This window comes from Alternaria hordeiaustralica (assembly GCF_023758085.1).
Source record: "Alternaria hordeiaustralica strain BMP 2776 chromosome Unknown scaffold_1, whole genome shotgun sequence".
Lineage (NCBI taxonomy): Eukaryota > Fungi > Ascomycota > Dothideomycetes > Pleosporales > Pleosporaceae > Alternaria > Alternaria hordeiaustralica.
Window position 1 is genome coordinate 2,118,598 of NW_026056773.1, and position 23,819 is coordinate 2,142,416.

The 23,819-nt window shown below is 53.3% G+C and overlaps 10 protein-coding genes across 10 annotated transcripts; 6 read left to right on the forward strand and 4 right to left on the reverse strand.

The window, feature by feature from the left end:
• Nucleotides 1-42: 42 nt before the first annotated feature.
• On the reverse strand, nucleotides 43-2,395 carry J4E84_000646 (uncharacterized protein; the record flags this gene model as incomplete). Its single annotated transcript, XM_049383284.1, has 3 exons — nucleotides 43-1,796; nucleotides 1,852-2,172; nucleotides 2,227-2,395. 3 exons carry the CDS (start codon nucleotides 2,393-2,395, stop codon nucleotides 43-45), a joined length of 2,244 nt encoding a protein of 747 aa, XP_049248802.1.
• Nucleotides 2,396-2,773: 378 nt separating this feature from the next.
• Nucleotides 2,774-3,003, reverse strand: J4E84_000647 (uncharacterized protein; the record flags this gene model as incomplete). Its single annotated transcript, XM_049383285.1, has 2 exons — nucleotides 2,774-2,802; nucleotides 2,856-3,003. 2 exons carry the CDS (start codon nucleotides 3,001-3,003, stop codon nucleotides 2,774-2,776), a joined length of 177 nt encoding a protein of 58 aa, XP_049248803.1.
• A 451-nt stretch (nucleotides 3,004-3,454) lies between these two features.
• J4E84_000648 (uncharacterized protein) lies at nucleotides 3,455-3,988 on the forward strand (the record flags this gene model as incomplete). The annotated part of the gene is made up of 1 exon (XM_049383286.1): nucleotides 3,455-3,988. The coding sequence occupies one exon, from the start codon at nucleotides 3,455-3,457 to the stop codon at nucleotides 3,986-3,988; it is 534 nt and encodes a 177-aa protein (XP_049248804.1).
• Nucleotides 3,989-5,058: 1,070 nt separating this feature from the next.
• Nucleotides 5,059-5,428, forward strand: J4E84_000649 (uncharacterized protein; the record flags this gene model as incomplete). The annotated part of the gene is made up of 2 exons (XM_049383287.1): nucleotides 5,059-5,067; nucleotides 5,132-5,428. 2 exons carry the CDS (start codon nucleotides 5,059-5,061, stop codon nucleotides 5,426-5,428), a joined length of 306 nt encoding a protein of 101 aa, XP_049248805.1.
• A 522-nt stretch (nucleotides 5,429-5,950) lies between these two features.
• Nucleotides 5,951-7,008, forward strand: J4E84_000650 (uncharacterized protein; the record flags this gene model as incomplete). The annotated part of the gene is made up of 2 exons (XM_049383288.1): nucleotides 5,951-6,104; nucleotides 6,155-7,008. The coding sequence occupies 2 exons, from the start codon at nucleotides 5,951-5,953 to the stop codon at nucleotides 7,006-7,008; spliced, it is 1,008 nt and encodes a 335-aa protein (XP_049248806.1).
• Nucleotides 7,009-7,252: 244 nt separating this feature from the next.
• AMT16_1 (Phospho-2-dehydro-3-deoxyheptonate aldolase amt16) lies at nucleotides 7,253-8,426 on the reverse strand (the record flags this gene model as incomplete). Its single annotated transcript, XM_049383289.1, has 2 exons — nucleotides 7,253-7,533; nucleotides 7,586-8,426. The coding sequence occupies 2 exons, from the start codon at nucleotides 8,424-8,426 to the stop codon at nucleotides 7,253-7,255; spliced, it is 1,122 nt and encodes a 373-aa protein (XP_049248807.1).
• Nucleotides 8,427-9,643: 1,217 nt separating this feature from the next.
• On the forward strand, nucleotides 9,644-10,566 carry J4E84_000652 (uncharacterized protein; the record flags this gene model as incomplete). The annotated part of the gene is made up of 2 exons (XM_049383290.1): nucleotides 9,644-9,727; nucleotides 9,775-10,566. 2 exons carry the CDS (start codon nucleotides 9,644-9,646, stop codon nucleotides 10,564-10,566), a joined length of 876 nt encoding a protein of 291 aa, XP_049248808.1.
• Nucleotides 10,567-12,889: 2,323 nt separating this feature from the next.
• On the forward strand, nucleotides 12,890-13,936 carry RPL7_1 (60S ribosomal protein L7; the record flags this gene model as incomplete). The annotated part of the gene is made up of 3 exons (XM_049383291.1): nucleotides 12,890-12,903; nucleotides 12,957-13,069; nucleotides 13,257-13,936. 3 exons carry the CDS (start codon nucleotides 12,890-12,892, stop codon nucleotides 13,934-13,936), a joined length of 807 nt encoding a protein of 268 aa, XP_049248809.1.
• A 2,665-nt stretch (nucleotides 13,937-16,601) lies between these two features.
• Nucleotides 16,602-17,969, forward strand: J4E84_000654 (uncharacterized protein; the record flags this gene model as incomplete). The annotated part of the gene is made up of 1 exon (XM_049383292.1): nucleotides 16,602-17,969. The coding sequence occupies one exon, from the start codon at nucleotides 16,602-16,604 to the stop codon at nucleotides 17,967-17,969; it is 1,368 nt and encodes a 455-aa protein (XP_049248810.1).
• A 1,933-nt stretch (nucleotides 17,970-19,902) lies between these two features.
• J4E84_000655 (uncharacterized protein) lies at nucleotides 19,903-21,535 on the reverse strand (the record flags this gene model as incomplete). The annotated part of the gene is made up of 2 exons (XM_049383293.1): nucleotides 19,903-21,384; nucleotides 21,485-21,535. The coding sequence occupies 2 exons, from the start codon at nucleotides 21,533-21,535 to the stop codon at nucleotides 19,903-19,905; spliced, it is 1,533 nt and encodes a 510-aa protein (XP_049248811.1).
• Nucleotides 21,536-23,819: the final 2,284 nt, after the last annotated feature.

A 23,819-nucleotide genomic window follows, 5' to 3' on the forward strand; every position in this document is an offset into this window, starting at 1 on the left:
CAAATTGCACACATCGCAATGCCCGCACGCAAGACAGGCAACCTAATACGCAGCATTCCCCTGATCATGCTCCTTGATGTACTCAGCACCCTTTTCCAAGAACTCCTGCCTAGTAATAAAGTGTTGCTTCGATTCCTTCCTGCCCGCCCATTGCGCTGCTCCACGCCAAGCATCCAGGACGCAGTCCCCTGCTTTCCTCACATTGATTGCTTGCTCGGCGGGTAATACAGCGCGAAGTTCAGAGCGCAGGCGTTCCTCGAAGCCTTGGAACATGGTGTTGCCACCGGTAAGGAAAATGTCCTTCAGAACATTGTCGCGATGAGGCGAATCTGCCAGGCGTTCTGTGAGGATGTTGGATGCGATCTCCACGATGCCGGCTTGGTCGAGACCCGCAATGGTGGGTTGGAAGACCACTTCTGGTACGCGGATGCGTTCGACGTTGAGATGGATCTGGTTCGTCTCCTTTTGACTTTCAGCGTCGTAAGGGTAAGGGCCGTGGAGGAAAGAGTGGAGGATGGATTTTGTCCAGTCAGTTTGTGCTTCGCGAGTCGATTCTTCGGTGAAGTTTGGGTCGTGTTGGAGAAGTTGGGATTCGATCTCCTTGAGATTCTTGGAGAGGTCTTCCTCTTCTTCATCGTCGGAGCCTTCGCCTGTGGCGATGGTGCGGTAGACGCCCCAGTCTGCATCGTCGGCACCGAATGTGTCATCGTCGCCGCCGCCTCTTCTCCGTTTCTTGGTGGGTGCGTCTGACGCGAGATTGGCAATCGACTTCATGCGCATTTGGTTGGCGAGCGACTTTCGGTTTCCAAGTTCAGCCTTGAGGCGCTCGCGGTCCTTCATCTTCTGAATAATGGCTTGACGGGCTATCCGGCGTTCTTCTATCCAGCCTTGAGGGTCTGTCTCTCGCCGTTGATCGTCGAGTCGTTGCTCTTCTGCTTGGCGCGCCTTCTCCTTCTCCTTTTCGATCTTGGCACGCTGGCGTGCATCGTAGTTGGACTTCATTAATCGCTGCTGTCGCTTTTGCTTAATGCCCTCCTCGTCGAGCTGATCATCCGGAACTTCTAGCAGGGGGAACGTAGGTACTTCGACTTGTTCTTCTTCAACGTCGCCGAGGTCCTTGTTACGAGCCTTCTTAATAGCAGCTTCCAGTTCCTTGACCCGCTTGTTGAGCTGATTCTCGTCGTCAAAGTCGTTCGACTCTAGTACGCGTGCCTTTTCCTTCTTGGTCGTGATCTCCTCCAGTTGCGCCTGCAGTTGTATGCACCACTCCAACTCTTCTTCCTTCTTCTTCAGCTTTTCAAGTCGCATCTTTGCAGCCTGAGCCTGCAATCTTCTACCACTCTCCTTCCGCTTTTCTGCTGCGGCAGCCAGCTCTTCTTCAGTCTTTTGTATTACAATCTGCTCAGTGTAGGGGAACTGGATAGTATGATCTCGGTCTTCGAGGCCCGTCCAGTCCAGATAGCTGCTGAGGTCGTTCTCATAGTCTTGTGATACGTAGCAGTGCTCACGAACGAGATCTTCGGCCTGGTTGTCACTGATCTTTCCGGGGAATGTAGGGTATTTCAACCTCAATAGCTTCAGCAGGTATTGCGCGGACTGGAAGCGTCCCCAGTTCAGACGAGTAGTTTGTGATAGGAGCGGCTTGGAGTTTACCACAGGGATAACATGTGTGGAAGTGTATGAGGAGTCCATGACCAGACCGTTGCGACCGCCGTTGTAGGAGTAGGAGAAGAGCGAATCGATACCGTATGCGACAGACGGTGCGCCGTAGCACTCGAAAAGTATTTCAGACATGGCTATAGGATGCACATTAGCTATCAACACGATATTATCCAGTATAAGCGCACGTACTCTTTCTTGAGTAGCCCAAATTGGCAACAGGCTCGGTCATAACGATGGGCCTGTCGATGCGCCCGGACCGGCCGTCTACACCCATCTTGACGAAGCAGTAGTCGAGCACGCCCTCCATGACATCCCAGTTGTTCACGATGTTGCTGCCAGGCTCATAGACGGGCTTGGATTGACCTCGCGCGGTGCCGTCGGCGTAGACATCTGACCCAACAAAGGTAAAGGTGCGGTTGAGCTTGCGGTCGCGATACCTAGCCATGTTGGGTAGTACTGACAATCGGGGTTTGGAATCGAAGGACCATCCGGCGCGGACTGCTGACGAGCCTGTGGTGTGTTAGTCGGCATGGCAGCTTCGGCGCATGCGCAGCCTGTACATACCATTGTCGATGACTATGGCGGTTTCGCTGTTGCTACGCGACCAGCCTTCCTTGTCGATGGGCCGAAAGCCCTCAAAAGGCGGCTCCGACACGCTCCAGAGCTTGGGTGGAGGTTTGGGTGGATTGCGCCCTGCGAGTTGCGGCGCCTCGTCGATGGCCGAGGGAGCCATGGTGGTGACGTGGGAGATGGAGATGGGGATGCGACAGGTCCAAGATCAGGGCGTTATCTCATGTCGCGGGTCGGAGATGTGGCGTGTGTGCCTGGCTAGCGCGATTGGTGCTGAGGATGCGCGGCATGGCGACTGCGGTGTGGTGAGGCTCTCGCAATGCTCGGTGGTCCGAGCCCGTCTCCGTATGTTAGGTACGCTACTTCACATGCCGACGGTCTGGATTGCAGTCTTGCACATAGTGCTAACATGATCATATCTCATTACTGCTATCTACTGGCCTGTTTGCTGTCCCCACGTCCTGTGATCGAATTTCTCACCAGACTTGGCCTTGCCTTGGGTATTGTCCCCTTCACACCAAGTATATCTCATCTTGCATGCTTAAGCAGGATCCTTCAGACCATTTGTTGCTATGGCTCGTTAGCGCTATTACAAAAGCATCCCAGCATGACTATGTAGATACCTTCCAGGTGGAAAAGAACGTTAGATTGGTAGTTCTTGAACATCTGAGCCACAAGCTCGGTGTCCATGTTTTGGATGTTGATCTCTTGCAGATTCTTGTTCAACATCATGACGGCCTCGTTCAGCTTCTCCTTTCCGGTAGTCAGCATTGTTTCCGTTGTGCATCGAGATATTGGATTGACTCACGACGTTCACAATGATGCGAGAGAGCAACTGGCTCTGTTGGTGCTCGTGAGGGCTTTCCTAGAAACGCGGTCAGAACTACGCGCCGGTTGCAATAGATTTCTCATGCCGTCCTACCATTCTGGCGACTCGATAGTGTTGCAGTTGATAGTACGCGTTGGAGCTGTTTGGTGGGGAGGATGAAAGCAGTTAGTGCAGAGGATGCACATGCAGGTCCCGAGACGGAACCTTGGAAGAGCTCCACCTCCGCAAGCTCCATCGCGATACAAACACCGAGACTCTCCTACGTTCCCAAACGTTCTTGCCACAACGTACACCCGAGCATCACGACACCTAGACACATCCCTGGACATCGGCAAGCGAACAGCGCGACGAGACCACCGACTGCGACTTGCTGGCTTCTTGACAACTCATAATATGGCACCCCTAACAGCGGCCTCTGACGACAAGACGCATCAAGCGCTCCTGGACAAGCTTGACGTCTACGCGGTACCCAAGCCTTTCCGCAACCCCAACTGGAAGCCTCCACAACGCCGCAACAAGAACCTCAAGCAGATTCTCGGTGAGGCATCGCGCAAAGAAGCCTCAGTAATGGCCACGCAGAACAACAGTGGCAACTCAACACCTGCTGTGGCCACTGAAGGCAACGCAGGCCGCCAGCCCAACATCGCTCAAGCAGCCCAGAGCCTGAGCACGCTGGTGCTGGAGAAGAACGGCAGGGCTGCTGCCGGGCCGGCGCCTACATACACCAACATCGAGTCAGCCCCGAGCTTCCACCCGAGCAGTCAAAAGAAGTACTGCGACATCACCGGCCTTCCTGCGCCATACACCGACCCCAAGACGCGTCTACGCTATCACAACAAGGAGGTCTTTGGAGGCATTCGGACCATGCCGCAGAATGTATCCGAGGGTTATCTCGCCGCCAGAGGTGCACACACAGTCTTGAAGTGAGCATGTCTCGGTGCTGGCGTAGCTATTGCTGCTCCAAAGTCGACTCATCGGCATGCGTCTTGCACGGGTGGCGCATCGCTCAACTCATCAAATATGCGACTACTCGTCCATTCGTTGATATGCGCGAGACCAAGTAAGCTGACAACATGCCTCTGAGCCGGGCGAGGAACACTGCTCAGATAGAGTCTTATTCAAGGTTTATGTATGATCATCAAAGTCAAACTACTCTCCACCCACCACATGCCTCTCGGCTTGTGGCTCAAGGAGGTGCTCCGGCTTAACCGTGATCCAGTATTCTTCTGCGCCCATAAGACAGGATACCAGGGCCTCGAGGGAGGATTCCTAGTTACAGCAGCTTGAAGCATGCTGTTGTCAGGGCGGGATCTATGTTGTAATGATAATTCGAGTGTCTTGTAACTACAAGCGAACAATAAATCGATTGCTCTTCCCTGATGAATATCAGAGCCTTGTCTAGCTGCTCTTGCGTTAGATGGACTCGAGAGGTGTAGAGGTTGAGGAGCATGCCACCAGAATTTTATGCGATTACCCGCGGGAACTGCAGCGCTAGCAAGGGTGAGCTTCGGGCCGACCGTCGATTGAGCGCGCCGCGTCTTCACTCGCAAGGGGACACGAGACAGCAAGACGAAAGGTAGCACCTTCATGCCAGATATACATCGAGACTAGGCGCCACTCTACTACTTCTCCTCTCCTACGCCGTCTTCTTCCACATCGCTACGGAATTTCGCACGCCGCGCACTGTACAAACAACAAAATACCAAGATGCCGACTATGTGGCTTTCAGACACCCAGAGTAAGTTACGCAAACATGCAGCCTCAGTCACCGCATAGGACATGAGCTAACAGCAATGACAGAGATTGGGGTCGCCTTCTGTTCAGGGGGTAGGTACGCGCCCACCACCACGAATGCGCCCACTACTCAGCAGAAGATTGACAGCATGAACAGGCGGACTCTTTCTGATGGGAGGTGTCATGATGTTTTTTGATCGCGCAATGTACGTTTCAACTCTGCATATACGTACAGCCTTTACTGACATGCGAACAGGCTGGCAATGGGAAACGTACGTCTTCGACCTCCTCGAACCGAGTCCTCCGCTATCGAACCCTCTCTAATACCCCCAATAGATACTCTTTCTGATCGGTCTCACACTCATCATCGGAACAACGAAAACCGTCGCCTTCTTCGCGCGCAAGCAGAAATGGAAAGGCACGGTGGCATTCGTCGCTGGTATATCACTTATCCTGATGCGTTGGGCTTTCATCGGTTTCATAATCGAACTGTACGGCATACTTGTGCTGTTTGGAGACTTTCTCATGACCATTGCGGGCTTCGTCAGCAATGTACCGGTGATTGGGCCATATATAGCCAAGGCACTGGAAACGATAAGCGGTGCGAGGCGAAATGCTGATCTGCCTGTATGAGATAGGAAGGACAGCATCAGAGCTACGACTTTGACGAGCTATGGATGGGAATGCTAGGATATTGTATTATACGCACTTGCACAGGTAGCGCCCGGGGGGTGCTAGCTACATGAATTTGAATGCAGCATGAATGGAAGGATGGTAGACACAGTCTAGATGGCTCACGAAGCGCTTGTCTTTGTATCTTCTACGAATCACTAGGTGCCCGAGGCATTATTCCAGAACATTTCCGTATGTGAAGACAGTGGATCTATTACAGCTCTTGCATAGTAATTGCATACATTGCAAGCGCAGCTTGTCCCATCAAAATGCTGTTGTATAATGGTGGCTTGGAAAATGCTCCGAGACGCAGGTCGGGTAGGTGGCATGGAACACATTCACGTGGTTTCGCGTTGACGCGTTTTCAGGTTCCCCGCGATCGCGTAAGTGATCCGTTGCCGCACTTACCAAACTGCTGTCGCGCAGTCAAATTACGCGTCTTTACATCTCACTCAAAGTTATCCAACATCCTTCGCACGCAACATGTCTCGCGAAGAATCGCCCTTCGTGCGCGCCCCGGCCGAAGAAGAAGGTTACAACGGGATCCATCGCGCATTCTTACAGGCGTTCCATACGCACAGCGTCCTCACAGTAGACGAAATAAAGTCTATCCTTGCCTATGTGATGACTGCACACAGTCCGTTTCCTTTACGCCATTGCCATCGCACAAGCTGACGACACCGACAGACCCCGAGCGCCCATGGACAGCAGGCGACGTAACCCAGCCAAACATCACGTCCACCATACAAACCATAAACGCCAAAATCGAAGCCTTCGACTACGAGATCCGATCAACACGCGATCAACAAACCAAAGAAAGCATATACGCCCTCGTTAACAACGCAAGCGACACCGTCACCCAATTCGCTACCACCTTCTCCGCAAACGAAATCGCATACATCAGACGCGTCCTCGACCAAATGTTTGAGACAAACAACACCAACATCCGCGAAGTCATGGCGGTGAAGCATACAGAAGCCTCACAGCTTGCTCGCACCTCACGCCGGAACAGACAGAGTCAGGCAAACAGCAGACAGAGCCAGATCAACGGCGATGCAGACGACACCCAGGCCAGCGCTGATACGGGAATAACGATAGCCGAGGCAGATCAGGTCCTGGAAACACTCGTCTCGCAAGCCTTCTTCCAAAAGTCCAAAGCGGGTTACTATTCCCTGGCTCCACGCGCGCTCATGGAACTCCGCGCTTACCTCAAGGAAACGTACAATGAGTCTGCCGAAGAAAACGAGGATGGGCGGGAGATTATCAGGATCCGGGATTGTGAGGGATGTAAGGAGATTGTTACGTTTGGCATAAGGTGCAACAACAAAGAGTGTGGGGTTCGGTGGCACGATGCGTGTGCTAATAGCTACTATCGAGGCAGGAGCGGGGATCGTAGGAAGTGTCCCAAGTGTCAGACGGAATGTACGGGAGACGTGTTTGTAGGAGAAAGGGCGGCTTGGACGGGAGCAAGGACGAGCACTGGCGGTAATCGGCGCAGCACGCAGCAGCAGGAAGTGGTGGACGAGGAAGAAGATGAGTGAGAGCACGTGATAAGAGCCAGGAACGTCAGAACGAAGATACCCGTGGGCATTCAGGCGTTGGATGTTTTGTGATTTGGAGTTGAAGCCAAGAATTTTGATTGGTTCAATCATGCATCTCGTTCATCGATCATAAGTCAGTCCCTATCGTCTCATCCATATCCCAAACTCTCTAGACTTTTGCCAACGCCAAATACCCCATACTATATACATAATCTAACCCGAACACTGCACTCGACAGATGCGTTTAGTGTGCACCGTTGGACTTGCTCTGGTTTGCCCGCCTCTCGGCGACAGCAGATGCAAGGTTCTCGAGAGTGTCGACGGTGCTATCCCAGTCAATGCAAGCATCTGTGATGGAGACACCCTTCTTCAGACCGCTAGGTCCCTCAGGGGGGACCTTCTGGTTGCCCTCGTTGATGTTGGATTCGATCATGACACCAACAATGCCGGTCTCACCGTTGCGGATCTGGTCGGCAATGTCCTTGGCTACGAGGGGCTGGTTGCGGTGGTTCTTGTTGGAGTTGCCTATCAGATATTAGTGTGTGTTGGTAGAGCATTCTTGTATACAGGAACGTACCGTGTGAGCAGTCGACCATCATGACCTCAGGCAGGTTCTTCTTCTTCAAAGCCTCCCTGGCAGCCTTGATGCTGTCCTTGTCGTAGTTGGTACCCTTGGATCCACCACGAAGGATAACGAAGCAGTGCTCGTTACCTGCCGTCCTGGTGATAGCAGCCAGACCTTGCTTCGTTACGCCCATGAAGTGGTGCTTGGCAGCAGCAGCACCAATCGCATCGACCGCCACGGTCAAGCCTCCATCGGTACCGTTCTTGAATCCAATAGGGAAAGAGAGACCAGAGGCTAGCTCACGGTGCAATTGTGACTCGGTTGTTCGCGCACCAATAGCACCAAGAGAGATAAGGTCGGCGAGGAACTGTGGAGAGATAGTGTCGAGCATCTCGGAGGCAATGGGCATGCCCGCGGATGTGAGGTCCACGAACAACTTGCGCGACACTCTCAGGCCCTTGTTGATTTTGTAGCTCTCGTCAATGTCTGGGTCGTTGATCAGGCCCTTCCAGCCGACGGTTGTGCGTGGTTTCTCGAGGTAGGCGCGCATGATGATGCAGAGGTTGTCTTGAAGCTTGTCGGCGAGGGCCTTGAGGCGCTGGCAGTACTCGAGTGCCAGCTCTGGGTCGTGGAGCGAGCAGGGCCCGACCATGACGAGGAGACGGTCATCTTTCTGGGTAATGATGCTGGCGGCTTCCTTGCGACCTTGAATGACGGTCTTTTCGGCATGTGCGGGGATGGGGATCTCGGACGCGAGAAGTTGGGGTGGGATCAGCGGGTCGTAGCCAAGTACGCGCACATCGTCGCTCGGGTTGATGGACATGTCGGGTGTTTCTGTTGCAGCGGGAGCCATTGTACAGTGGGTAGGCTATCTTTGTGTATATTAGTAGGCTGTCTAAGCGACTGTCGATTTGCGGTCAGTCTTACTTGGACTGTGGCACAGACGTATGCGGATGTACAGCAGCGAGGTTGTACAGGGCGTGCAGTAGAGTGCAAGGAGGGGCGTTGAACGTCTCAAGTCAGAAAATCAAGCGCGCAGATGGTGTATGCAGGCGCAGGTCCGAGGTCGGCGAGAATGACAGGCAAAGGATACAGTGAGGGCGTTGCAAATACAGTCATATGCCACCAAATTATTTGGGAAACTTTAGGTCGGGGTGGGGCTGATGGTTGGTTCTGGTCCCGCAGGCTATCGATACACCGTCGACGGAGCTTTGCAGCTGCATGTGCGCCAAGCTCGTTACCCTGGAATTGGGAATCGCCCTCTTCCTGTTGGTCAATGTACGTCTATGTTGCTGCTGGAGCTCGACGACGGCGTGAACATGACCTTTTCCTCTTGGTGTAGTCTGCAGATCGGCCTGGTTTTGAATTCTGGTATGAGGTGGCAGCTGGCAGGCTGGATGGAAGCGTTGGCGGCACTGTCTGACCAAAGCTGCAGCAACGGCTCACTCAGCCCGTATCCCTTCCAACAGCATCTCTCCGACCCCTAGAGGCCTGCATTCAGCTTGCGACATGTCCAGGTGGCTACACACACACGCCTCCTGCCACATCCCGCCATGACAAGTGAACGTAGGCTCCTCCCCTTCCCCTTGGACATGCAGATACACAGCCCACGTGATGCCGTACCTGCCTCGGTTTCGGCGAGTTCAAGGTTTGGCTTCAGTTGCCAATCACCACTCCGCCACGCTAAGCCACACCATCGTCGACATCATCGCGACTATCTCTCGCACGCACCGCCGGCAAGCGACACCTCGGGCTGGATCTGGACGGGCCTCCAACTCCCGGCAACCAAGTCGCAAGTTCCCCCCACAGTCGCTTGAGGCGCGCGACTCCACCATCCAAGCCTTGGTTCTTTTCATGCGACCTGAAACAGCGCCCCTGATAGTCATATCAACCCCCCGCCCGGCTTGCGTCAAACATACCGACCAGGTCTCTCGATCGCAGTCCCGCTTCCTCAGCCGCACCCCTCTCGACCCTCACTGCACCACCACAATCATCTCGTTACCATTCCACCGACGCGTTGATCGCGTTGCGCCGACGTAGGGAAGGACCACTCGTTTAGTCTACATCACCATGTCTGCATTTCACTTCATGGCCAGGAAGCGAGGGCGCGACGACGATTCAGACTCGGATTTCGACGAGGAAAGGTACCTCAAGGTATGTCGGCAATATCGTGTGCCGGGCTTTGGCTAATGGCGGTACAGAAATCCCGACCGGGCAGCAACGAGCCGACCAACCACGACCAGTTCCAACATCAATCGCTGTCGACCCCACCAAGACTCTTTACGGACATCCGGTCTATGACACCGGCACATTCAGAATATGGAGGAGCGAATTCGCCGGATTCGATATATGGTGGACCTGTCTGTATATCAAGAGAATCAAGTGGCATGGACATGGATATGGATATGGACGACGATGACATGGATGTTCGGAGCCAGCCGCCAGAGTCGCCCGCCTTCAACTCGTTTGGCAGCAACTTCATGCGACCGCCCATGCTCCAACCATCGCTATTCAACTCAGACGCCGTCAACAACAATAGTCGGATACCCACACCCATACACCCGACTTTTAAGAGAGGGGGGATGAGCGGATTGGGTTATCCGATGAGCGGATCAGCCGGTGGCATAGCTATGAACAACTCGAATGTACCGTCAATGCAGGCACCTCCACCAGCCTGGAAGGGACAGAGGCAGGATGTAGACGAAGATCGGACTAGACGCATGCCTTCACCCATATCCGAGGACGATGACATTCCAGATACGCCAACCGCTTTCACCCAGTCACAACTATCGCGACTTAGTTTTTCGCACACCAGTACGGCCGATCAGATGGATATCGAGTCATCCTCCACCTTGGCCCCACCTTCGACGCCTCGCGGAAGGAAACGAAGCGGTGCTTTGACCGGTATGGGACGTTTCAGTATGGGTTACCGGGAAGACTGCGAGAAGTGCAGACAGCGGGTTCCAGGCCACTATTCACATTTCCTACCATAGAGAAGGTGGGCCTAGAGACAGCGGACTCGGGTCATTGGGGTACGACAGCATGGCGAACCTTGGTATTTGCCCATGACATTCGCACCACGATACTCACCTACACGGGCTCTTCAAACTTCGTCATCATCATTATCCACACTTACCGTGTGGCGTTTTCATGCCTCATAATCGGCGTTTCATCAGCATGGCGCTCCAGGAGTCTTATCATGCGTTAACGATATCCCTCTAAATGTACAAGTATTCTACTATTCGACGATAGCAATTCCACAAAAGACACTCGTCATCGTACTTGCCACTTGACTGAACGTATCATTGTGCACCGCTCTGTTTCTTAACTGTGCCCAACTATAGCATGTCAGAAACACTTATCGGGCCTTCTTCTCCGGCACCACGAAAAGAAGACCTGCAACAGTATACATCAGCAGGTTTTTCCAAGATGCAATACGGTATAGCGTTACGGTTAAGGCCAGCAGAACATGGTACTGTGTGAAACAAGTGGGACCTGGGGTGTAGTGAAACGAAACGGCACAGCGCTTCCTGTGGCGCAAAGCGAATCTCGTCATTTGTGAAACGAACGATCTGAGGGTTCAGAGTAGGTCTAGACCAGGTTCGCGGGTGTCTTGTGCCGTGGTGTAGATATCGAACGACAGCGAAGGGACTAATCAGGAAGGTGCGACGGGGATGCTTTATGTGAGGCATGTAAGGCGGCCATTCGGGAGTTGGCAAAAGAGTGCAATTTCCGTAGACGATGGTGTCAGTTGGGGATTTTGTATTGGGAAACCCACCAGTGGTGTACGTCGAACGGAGAGGATCAATGATGTCGATTCATGAAGAAGAGTTTTGTGCACTTGTCTCTACATTACGGGACATGATCAAAGTAGCTTAGTATGTTGGCGCGGTCCTTCTACAAGCAGACGCTTATTTTTTAAGATGCATCATATGCCGGTATACTTGATTGAGAATCTTATAGGAACGGCGGGCATTTTAGGATGTATCATAAATCCAATAACAACGAGCAAACTTAGTAAGGTGGTAGTAGCATAACCATCAAAATCAAACTTTGACATCAACTCCTGGGATAGAGCAATACAAAACAAGAAAAACCATCATAGTGATTGTTGCCAGTTCCCATGAACTCACCTACTACCGCCTAGCTAGAATCTTCCTCGTCGGCTGGTGGCAGCCATCGTATGATGCGCCATATATCCCTGATCTCATAATAGCATTCATAATGTTTCTTTGCGTACCGAATGGCGCGTGAGCGGTTATCCATAGAACTGATGTCAGGATCAGGTAAATTCGCGAGCAGCCTCTCGTAGTATGGGTTACTGCGCTCCGCGGGACCCCGGGGCTTCTCTTTCATATACTCACGATACCGGTAAGCTAAGGCATAGGGGTCTTGTCGAATCGGAATAGGTTCAGTCATGACTACAGTGGTTACAATATAGATGTCGTTCCGCGCGAGGGCGAAGTTGATGTGGAAGTTTGTGGCCTGGTAGAGTAGTAGTAAACCAGGCTGACATCAAGCGTTTATGAGTAGGGACACGCTCGGCTGTGTGACATTGTGAATTTTCGCGCAACAAAGGTTGAATAGATGACCTTGATGTGAGGAGCCCTTTCTATGCACAATGTCGTACTAGAGGAGCAGCGGCCTGGGAGGAATTTGTCAGTGGTGACTGAGTATACCTCGGGTGCCGAAATCGCTCCAAACGCTCATGTAAACCGACATGAGATGGCGGAAAGATCGTAATCTTCTTCGGAGAAAAACCGAAGGAAGTTTGCTGCTGCCCGTGGTGAGCAAGGCGCTCCTTTGCCGGGCTTCAGTTGAGATCGGTTTGAAGACCAATGGCGGAAAGGCATTCTCAAAGCGTGGCTGTCATCGAGATTGCTCTTGTTGGCCGTCAAAAAGTATGTGAGATGACCATAAAAGCGATGACAGGGAGGAAAAGCAGCACCAGTAACAGGGGACTCTGTTGCAAATAAAGGCATAAAGACCCGTGGACATCAGAAGCTCGTACGTCCACGGGTGGACGCAACTCGAGAAAAGGTTGCCAAATGCATCCTATTTAGAGGTATGATGTAGAATGGGATACGACGGAGTACAGACTCTACCGTATATGCTCAGCGACGTAAACAAGGTGTACAGCGGATATAATGCGAAGCCGTTGGAGCGCTCATGTTCCCTTGACCTCGGTCGCGGCTGCATCTGTTTTTGTGGGGCGCAGCATCTTGGCGCCCGCGCTTGCGGGATAGCGGCTAGCGCTAACGCTAAGAGTCTGGCAAAAATTGAGCTTCCGAAGAATTCCTCGAACACCACTTCAACATGTCGTCGAAGTCGTACGTTGTCCCTACACCACGCGCAGTTTCCAAAGCTAATCCTTACCCAATAGAACTGTTCCCACACAGAGTGAGATCACTCTCGTGCCTGAGAACCTCCTCAAGAAGAGGAAGTCTCAGGAGAAGGCTCGTGAGGAGCGCGCGATCGCAACACGCGAGAAGCGAGGTACGACCAACCCCAGCATGCTATCGACGATCCATGAGGGCGATTACGATGATTATAACTACCACACTATCGGCTAGACTACGGTCAATGTTGTCGAATTGTTAACCATCTTTCGGGAATGATGCAATCGTCCTCACTGGAGCTCATGGCATGACACACTGTTGCAGACAGCGCTGACATGACACAGACAAGAGCAAGAAGAAGCGCGAGGTCATCTTCACGAGAGCCGAGAAGTATGTGAAGGAGTACCGCGATGCCGAGCGGGAGCGCGTGCGCTTGTCGCGCGAGGCCAAGAAGAGCGATAGCCTATACGTCCCCGCCGAGCCCAAACTCGCCTTCGTCGTCCGGATAAAGGGTATCAACAAGATTGATCCCAAGAAGCGCAAGACACTGCAGCTTCTGCGGTTACTTCAGATCAACAATGGCGTCTTCGTCAAGCTTACCAAGGCGACTATGGAGATGCTGAAGATTGTTGAGCCCTTCGTTGCTTATGGCTACCCGAACCAGAAGTCGGTTCGTGAGCTCATCTACAGTAAGTTCGGTACAGATGCAAGTTTACTGCCAGATATTAACTGGGATACAGAGCGTGGCTATGGCAAGGTCGACAAGCAACGCCTTCCTCTGACGGACAACGAGATCATCGAAGAGAACCTTGGCAAATACGGCATGATCTGTATGGAAGACCTCATCCATGAGATCTGCACCGTTGGGCCGAACTTTAAGGCTGCTTCGAACTTCCTCTGGCCGTTCAAGCTTAACAGCCCTACTGGTGGCTTCCGCAAGAGGAAGTTCAAGCACTTCATCGAAGGTGGTGACTTGGGCAACCGGGAAGACAAGATCAACGAATTGATCAGGCAGATGAATTAGACCACGCGAGGTCAATATTTTTTGGGTTTCGTCTCTGGTTTGGGCGTGAAAAGCTTTGGGATATACCACGGGAGTGAGCATTTACATCGGCGTTTGGGACCTCTGACCTTTAAGTATCACGGTCACTTGACGAGTCTACGTGCAAAACGCATGCAATCTGAATGAATTTGAACTGTTGCGCTGTGTTCGCCTCATACAACTTGGCCACCAGAATCTCGTGCTCCTTCGGCAAGGACATTGCTGTCGTCGTGTATTTGCCAGTGTCATGCGATGCGGATTAGCGGCATGTATTGCCAGCGCACCACGAACGCGTTGGGCACTGTGTGAGCCGAAAACGCGCGTGCGATCAATCTTCCAAGCAGGAGCCTTGGGTACCTTTGAAATGCGCAGGATATTCGCAGTAATTGCTTTTCATGGCCGGTCTGGAAGGTACCACAGGCTCAGACGTTTGAAATGGGTAGAGAGGAAATATCTCACTACCGCCTCAGCCATCTCACGATGCCTGGCTATCCTCACACTCGGTCACGTGCTACTCCTGCGCTAAGCCACTTTGATTTCAAGTTATCTTAGCAACATCGCTTGCCAATCCAGTACCGCGTGCATCTCCTTGCCGGCACTTATTTATTCATTCTCCAGCCCATAGTGTTCGCCCTCACCGCATCCCTGACGTAAACTCAAGTGCCGTGAATATCGTTGTGGACGACGTAGCGTTCGACTCCACACGAGACAAATATTGCCTCCTACGCGGGATGGTGAAGTCAGCTGCATGACCAACACGATGTTTCTGGTGCCTGATGGAAAATCACGGTAAGGGCTGCAAGCGTCACTATGGGTATTGATGAGCTCGAGGGGCCAATCCGCGGCCAAGGACGTGGGCAAGAAATATGTTGGACGGTGTGAGTGGAGCAGGTGCCGGCCTCGAAGGCTCGAACATCCTCACATGCATCCCAGTGCATACAGTGGGCACCTGCTTACGATATTGCACCGAGCCCAGAGGGGGGCGCCGAGCGCTTGGGTTGCCAGTGACGATTGCACGAGCAGCAATTTGGCGACGAGGACGTTGATGACGCTCGCCTACAGGCACCAGGCAGTCCGGTTTCGCCGCCGACGTTGTCACTGCCACGCTACCATGGGCATCAGATTCGGGATCGATTTGCATAAGTCGCGCTGATCGCGACACCCTCCGTCTTGCCCATGGTAGGACGTGGCCCCGCCCGACGGACAAGGCCAGGCGTCGCAGGAGCGCTCAACGGCCGCGGCACAATTTTGCACTGCGAACGGGTCCGCGTCGGTGGTGAAGTGCGCGATGGCAGTGCTATTCTTGGGCCCGGCGTATTGCCACGGCCACGACACGAGAGCAGCCATCAAAACAAAACGCAGACTGGCACGGGGCTGCGCGTCGCCCAGTGCAAATTGACTCCTGTCTTCACAATTCAGGCACTCGAGCACTGTTCACAACCCAAGCAGCTCAGATGACAGGTGCTCACCACGGCGCAGCGGACCAGTGAGGCCGCTACTGCAGGCGCGCCAAAAGAAGAGGGCAGGCCGGGTTGCGGGCGATACGTGGCTGGCTTCTGTCGCGGGTGCAGAGGGTGGTCCCTGGCAGCGTTCATTGGCCGGGCGCGGTGGAGTTGTGCAGCGCTGCACCACGACTGCAGCGCTCCTGCGGCGAGAGTCATGAGTGCCAGTCACCGCAAGACGCGGGCTGGAGTCGACGCTGCGACCCACTAACTGCAAGAGGCAGAGTTTTCATAGCACATGAGTGGAGGAGCGGGCAAGTAATGAACCATTCTTGCAGGTGCGGCCTTCGGATGGCGACGGTCTTGCGGGCGTCCCAGAGCCCCTTCGCTGCTGCTGCTAGGCCTTCGCTAACGGTGTGTGTCGAATACACCCACATCACCGCCCTCTGCCCTCCCCATCCTCACTCTCCCCGTGCCCCGTCTCCCCATCTCCCTCGTCCTGTCGTCGTCGCAGGCGTTGCTCGTCGCGACACAGTCCCCAAGCCCCAACGGACGTGCGCCCCCAATCTCGGCTGTCCGGCATCCCCAGCCCGCTCACCAGCACCTCCCGACGCTTGCTCTGTCTCGCGGGCTTGCAAACGAGCACACCTGCACTCACGGGTAGACGTGTCCGTCTGGCTCCGACACCCAACGCCTCGTCCCCTCCGCCGCTGTCCACACGCTGCGAGTGCTTTCTTCGGCTTTGGTTTGGGCTTGTACTGTGTAATAGTCCTTGGTTTCAACCTGTTTTCTTTTGCCGCCCATCCCCAGGGACCTCGACTCTCCGCGACATCTCCCACCACGACCTCGCATCGCCGGATCTATTGACTTAGCCCCGGTCTGCCTGCGCTCCATCACCCTCGAGCTGCCCTTCACCTCTCGCCGCGCCCTTTGCCTCCCTTCCAGGCACTTCTCCGGCCACCCACCGCCTCCGCGCAACCACCAGCGCGACCCATTTCCACCGCCCACAAACACCTCCCGGACGTCGCATTTCCTTGAATGAGCACATCTTTCTAGAGGGTCCGTAGGCAACTCTAGAGGCGGCGCGAACGAGAAGACTGTACGTCACAAGCCCCAAGCCGCTGGCCACGCCCGTCACGCCAGCACTCACTAACACGACGCCAGGAGCCTCGCCAGTCTTCTCTCTGCGGCAGTCCCACACCATCATGCCCTCCTTCTACCCCCGGCATAACATGCCACGGCTATCTCCCCAGGAGTTCGTCCCCAGCTACCACTCTGCCTGTGGCGCCTCATACCCACCGCAGCAGCCCGCGTACGCTGGCCCCGCGATCCGGCAGCAAGATGATGGTTACGACTTCGCAGACCGCTACGGCCAACTGGCCATCGCCATGCCACCCATGTACCCGCAGGCCGGCACCTACCTCAGCAGTGCGCCTCCCAGTCTTCCACCTGCGAGCTCCTTCTACGATCCCATGGGCGCAACCACCCTGCCACCCATGCGCGCACAGTCCGGCCACGCGTTGGCAGAGGCGGCTATGCAGCAGCAGCGCGTGCACGAGTACAACCAGCGAATGAGTCAGCCCGCCAAGGAAGAGAAGCCTGTCGGCGGCGTGTCTGCAAAGCTGGACTATGACATGGACGTCATGACCGACTTCGTGTGCGAGACAGCCCTACGACTCATCACGCCCGGCCGCATGATGCCCTCGTCGTTCCGCAAATGGGTACACCAGGTGCTTTGCGCCACACGGCTGCCCTCGGCTACCATCCTGCTCAGCATGTACTACCTGTCCAGCAGGATGCCTATGCTAGCTCACGAGCCCAAGACCGACACTCACCTGTTCCGTCTCCTCACCATCGCGCTTGTGCTTGGTAGCAAGTTCTTGGACGACAACACCTTCATCAACCGTTCGTGGTCCGAGGTTAGCGGTATTCAGGTTCATGAGCTGAATGAGCTGGAGCTAGAGTGGCTCGTAGCAATCAAGTTCAAGCTTCATCGCGATCCATCTGAGCAGCATGGTTGGACATCATGGTCAGAGCACTGGAAGGACTACCAGAACAGTGCTGCTGCCCGCTCTGGTCGCAGCAACAAGCTCAGCCCTATCGACACATCGGTACACCGACGCTCACTCAACCCCAACAAGCCGCTTCCTCCTCTGCCGATGCACCAGGCCTACACTCCACCGTACGACTATGCGCCCAAGTCGGCACACTCTGCATACAACCCTCCGACCTACTCGCAGTACGACCCATGGCGGTCCGCTAGCGAGCACTCTCCTGCGTCAGCACCGACCACGGGCCCTACCACCCCAGAGTACTACGGCACAACGGGTACTTGGGCTCCAGCTGAGGGATACTCGCGTCGCACCATGTTCGGTTTCCCACCCTTGTCTCAGCCCGCCCCTGCGCAAGCGCTTCAGCAGCCGTCCAATTATGGCCCACCCGCCTACTCCACTCAGTACACACCGTCTGCATGGAACCAGCATGGTCTCAGCTGCGGATGTGCCTACTGCGTGCAGAGGCACCCGCCTTACTACATGGCTCCTGGTTATGGCCCACAGGCTGTTGCCGTCTAATTGCCCGCCACCTACCGGCCGCATATCAAAGCGACATCGCCTTGCCACACCTTCACGGATACATATTCGGCTGCCTATTCCAGCACTTCCTATGTTCAAAAAGTTACCTTCTGTTTCGCGAAGTACCATGGCCTACCAAGCCGACCCAGTTCCGATCACTGGACACATCTGGCTACTTCGATTCCCTCGAGTCTAGACTATCAGACACTCTCAAGGTGCCATTGCCTTATTCCTTCTGCTATCTGCAAGCATATTGGTGCGCCTCCGGATCTCACGAAAACGCACAAGGCTTGCGATCATCTTGCATGATAGATTTCACTGGTTCTTTTTCCTTCGTTTTCCTTCACTCTTTCCTTGTATCACCGGTATTACGTTTTAGACTTTGGTTTGTCCATGGTCTAATAGGAGCATGTCAGCGAAATTGTGGGTTACGGCGTTCCTGCTTTTACCTGGGTGTCATCTCGCACCTTACGATTGTTCATTTCTCTAGCGCTGCCTCAAGAATGTTTACGGGGCTGCCTATCTCGGTTTATGGATTTCTCTTCTCTGGAGTCGGCTTTTGCACTCGGCACACCAAGCCTCTCCATGCGACCAAGCCTTCGGTAGCGACCAGCATCACGCCACCACCGGAGGGTCGCTTGTTACGTTCACGACTTCTTTCCTCGATCCCCGCCTTCCGCTGTAGTCGGGTTGTAATTAATGGCACAAGATCAGCGATGGGATTCGCTTTATTTCTTTCGGAGTGGTGGAAAAAATACCTCTTGCTTTACACGGTTCTGTTTGGGCATTGCTTTGGGAAACGGGAGGAAAGATTTGCTTAGTGTATAACTGTCATACAACGAGATACCCTGACAAGGGGGTAACATCAGAATGCGAAAAAAAAAACATCCTAGAAAAGCGGCACAGTCGCACAGGAAACGCCAAATTCAACTCTACTTCTTCTGGCATCCGTGGCTCTCATTGTATGTTCGATTATGTGACAGGTCTTGAAATGTGAGTCAGTCACACATCCTTCGTTTGAGCAAGAAGCCACGGTGCTAATCCCGCAGTGACTGTCATCACGGAAACAACCCCGACCGGCTTGTGTAAATCAAGCAAGGATGATGTTTTGGTCATTCCGATCTGGGCGTAACATAGCCTGGGTAATTCGGTCTCAACGCCACCCGGCACCACTATCAAGCGTTCCCGCCATCCCGTAGAACCCGTTCTGACAGACGACGTTGGAGCACTGGATCCCGTGTGCTTCCGCAAGAGCGCATTACACGCGAGCGTTTTAGATCTGCTCCAGCCGTGTGTATGTGCAAGCCTCACGGATGAGGTCGAAATACATGGCCGCGGCCGAGTTGACTTGCGACTGAAAAGTAATCAAGGTTTGTCTGTATGCCCGGTATGTATGAGTGACCCAAAGCTAAGCTTCACTCGATCGATGCTCGTCTTCCAACACGTTATTCGGCGAATAAGAGCAAACCATGTAGTAGCAAGATGCAGCAGGATCGCTGTAGCCTAACTCTAGATCATCTTAGCCGTCCTTCTAAGTTTGTTTGTTCCGATCTTGGCTGGCTCAAACAAGGACTATAGATCAAGATGCATTTTGGCTATAAATCGTCTTCTAGAGTATGCTCAGGTCTCTAGTACATCTGGAGAGTAACTGAAACACGCATTTGTCTTATTACGACAAAAGCATGTGTGCTGAAAGATCGGCAGAGTGCTTAAGTAGACGTGCGTGAACTTCCAGAGCGCGTCTGTATCATGAGTTTATATAATAATAGAACCACAATGGAATGCGGCGAGATCGACTTCACGCTTTCCTTCATGATTGACAGGAATGTTGTTATCGGAAATCACGTCGTATAAGTGTTGAAAGGTAGCCTGGAGGGCTCTCGGTAGTAGCAAGTATCTAGGTACTTGCGTGCCAGCCAATGTGCATAGCTGATCATGTGGCCTCCCCAGGCCATTCTTCAACCCACCCGACTAACTGCTTCAACACTCGATCTTGCACCTCTTTCACTCCCGCGTTGACCTTTCCGTTCTTCGTATTCAAGTCACTAGTGTGAACACCGTCAGGCACAATTTCCACTGGTACCTGCTCGGTACTCTGCAACGGACCTCCGGGTCTCCCTTTTGCCGAAACACTGATCTCTCTCCACGGGTCGAATTCGCCGTTGACGAAGATCAGCCGGCTTGTGTTGGTGATATTCCAGCCCCCAAAGTACGTATTGAAGTGCTCTTCGGTTCTCCCCGCTGCGAGACCATATGTTTCTCCATTCGGTCCAGGGGGGAAATATAGTCCGCACTGACGAATCCAGTAGTCTGTTGTTATGAGGCGAGAAATGAGCGATGGCCGTCCTGAGGGAGCGCCGACTTTCCAGTTTCCGAAGGGTTCGTTGCAGTTCATCCAGAACCATTGCCGGTTCATGGCGTTCCTCGGCGTCGTGTCGGTGAATAGTGGGGAGCTTGCATTGTAGGTATTGAAGCAGTCAGTATTACCTGTAGTGTTGAATTCAGGATAAAGATCCCCGGCGCAGTAACCAGGGAGTTCGACCTCTTTCCACCATTCCGCGTATCCTTCGAGCGCTTTATCGACACCAACACCAGCTTCAGAGGGAAGATCGTTGAGGGTGGCATTGACTGCGTTTTCAATATAGTCGCAGAACGTGAAGAAGCCCGTGTTGTATGTGAACTGACTCCCTAGCCAGAGATAGGGACCACGCGCCAGAGCATTCATGAAGTCGTCGTTATGAGCGACGTCTTGCATGCCAAATTTGGCCTTGAGTTCGTGTTGCTCATCCCGAGAGCCAGCGCTGAGGATATCATCCATATGGTTGATAACAAGAGAGATGTCTCTACTACAATTCTTCGGCATAGCTTCTTGTATAGGAAGGAAGTAGGCCCAATAGTCAGAAACAGATTGAACTGATGCGCTCGAAGCGTAGTATGCCCATATGGTGCCCGGGTCGAGGCTTGCAATCCACACTAGCAGGGCAGCAAAGTAGCTACCGCCTATAGCTACCCATGGAACATCTTTAGCACTGCTGCCAATTCTCTCGTCGGTAGCGAAAGGTAATTGGACTTGACGTGCGAAATATGTTATATCCTTCATGCTGTTCTCGACAGTAAGGTACTTCAGGTTTTCAGTGGTGAAGTTACGGAATGGTGTGCTATCGCCCCAGTAACGATGTTCGAGAACAATTGTAGCTGCGCCAATCTGCTCAGCCAGGGCTCCTGTTGCATGGCTGGGGGTTAAGAAGCTGTGGTACATAGTAGCGTTGACTTCTCCGGGCGAAAATAGTATCACCGGGGAACCAGGACCCCTCCAGTACGTTGTGTCGTAGTAGTAGAACTGGTCAAAAGTCCCCAGGCTAGGGTTGTTGTGGTCTATCAACTGCTTGAAAGTGCTGTTGTCGTAGTAGTGTTTCTTCGGCGGCGATTCGCTGCCTCCCAGGGGTGGAGTACAACCCCAGCCTTAATCGGACGTTAATAGACCTAGTTTGTACTCTACCCATGTAAAGACTTACCTCCATAAGGACCGCAGTCATACCAGTCCTCGCCATGAGATTTATCGGCATGCCCGATATGAACGTGGTCTTTCTGAGCTTGAGTGGGAATCGAGAGAGCTGCTAAAACCCACAGTCCTCTCATGTTAGGCAAGATAGATGGAACATACAAAGTCTACTGGATATTGCAATCAGCTGTAAGGTTCTTATAATCACTCTATGTACGTCAGCACCATCCATGTGCCGAGTGCAACCCGAATAGCTGAGGTACCTAACGAATCGATGAGACAGGACTGCTGCTTTGCTTTCGTGGACCAGCCCCAGATCTAAACTCGCCTATGAAAGACCCCCATGACGACAATACATGTCTATTTCCCCGATGTGCACACCCTGGTGCGTTGTGTGATGATCGACGATGTCCCCAGGCAACTGAACGTCGCTCAGCACCCGGGTAGGTATTGTGGGCCACACTCGCCTCATCTACAGAACCATCTTCATTCATACTGCGGATCCGATCGATATCTAAATGCGTTCGACACCTGCTCGAGATCGCGCTCAGCTCTGTCTACCAAGTCAACGATCAAGACAACGGCCCGTAGCGCTTATGTGGACGGCTCGTACAGTTCTAGAAAGAGGGGTAATGCGAGAGGTTCCTACATAGGTCCGAATTTTGCTTAGACGGTCGTGAGAAAACCCGGAATGGCTGCAGACAGCTTCCAGCGTCACCCTGCTGTTGGGGTTTTGGATGTTGTCGGCCCGGGCCCAGGAGACGGGGCCCGTGGCTTGGCAGCGTTCTGATCGGCCGCTCACGCTCACGTGCACGGACACAAACATCGAATCTTCACGCGCGCAGAAATCCTCGGAGGTTTTTTTTGTCTTATTGAATGGCTCAACTTGTTTCGAGGCCCAGATTGAGTACAATATCATCATTGCTAACATAGCATACACAGCTTCAGATCATGTGCTACGCGGCAATGCGGCTGCCTTGGGCATGGCTTCTACACTCCAGCCCGTACTGATCTCAATATCTCTTAATGCAGAGTATTCTTCTCCTAATTTAGAAGTTTGGCGGCTGATCATATGTGACGAACTACACCACTTTCTTCCCGAATATTCTCCCGAACGACTACTCATAATCGTCCCGCTCGCATAGCACGTGTCTTCTTTCATCCACTACTCTTGCATACTCTAACAATAGCCGTAGCCAGTATAGCTCCATATCTGCCTTACGGAGAACTCGGCGGCTCCATATCGCCGCGCCCTCGCCAATTGCTGCGGCATGCCTGTCATGATTCTCACAACTCTTCCCTCGACAACATCCGCCGACAAAGAAGCAGAGTTTGTGCCAAAGGTCGGGAAGACTGCCGAGGTCGAAGGGGACGAAATGTTTGTACGGTACGAGCCGCGAGCGGTGCCATTCTTCGAAGATAGTGGCCTTCAACACTAGGGAGCCCGTCATGAGCAATGCGCGGAAACGAGCTACAACTGATGTTATGCCACATATCATCATTTGCGAGAACAAGAGTGCCTACCACTGTACGCGTTGCCATCAATGTCTGGTAGGTACTTGTACGTGGCCATGTCAGCCATAGATGTATGCGCTGCAGTTCGGAAATGGTGATCAAGGTAGCTGCAGGCATTCCCGACGTCCCAGCCTCGCCCGGCGCAGCGCAGTTGTGTAAAAGCACCGTCCAGATGCTCGTGCATCCATTCAAAGTGCGGTGGTTCGGGTGCTGCTTGATTCAGAGAAGCATTGGCCCAGTCGATCTGACCACTGCTAACAGCCTTGAGAAAAGTGGAGTTCATTGACGCAACAAATCGATGGCGATGAGACTTCATCCAGGTCAAGGAATTATGTCTGCCACCGGTATTGGAGCCACGCCAGATAGCCTGCAGAGACGAACATACGAAGTCAGTACATGTCTCATATGTATCTGATACAGCCAAATCTTGCCTTGTTGCGCTTCTCTGACCACGCCACACCAATAGACGAGTTGACCAGATGTTCGGGGAGGGTAAAGCTTGGTATATCCACCCAGGTATGGAGGTCAGGAACCGTGATTTCGGCGCTCACGTGTCGTATGTGCGTTGCCGAGAAAATAGGAAGAAGGGTAGACGATGTCGACACCAGGTGAGGCGCCAGCATCGTGCCGTGGACAGCAGCCAACTCTGGTCGAATGCACACATCCTGAACAGCAGAATCCGAAAGCGGTACGTGATCGGTTGACGCGTTTCTTGGAGGGCAGACAATGCTGCGGAAAGAGTATGGAGGAATCTCTACGTGTGGTCCAAACTTTAGCTGGCGAAGCTTCGCATATGACGATATTGCGGCTTACCTCGATTCCACCCTTTCACG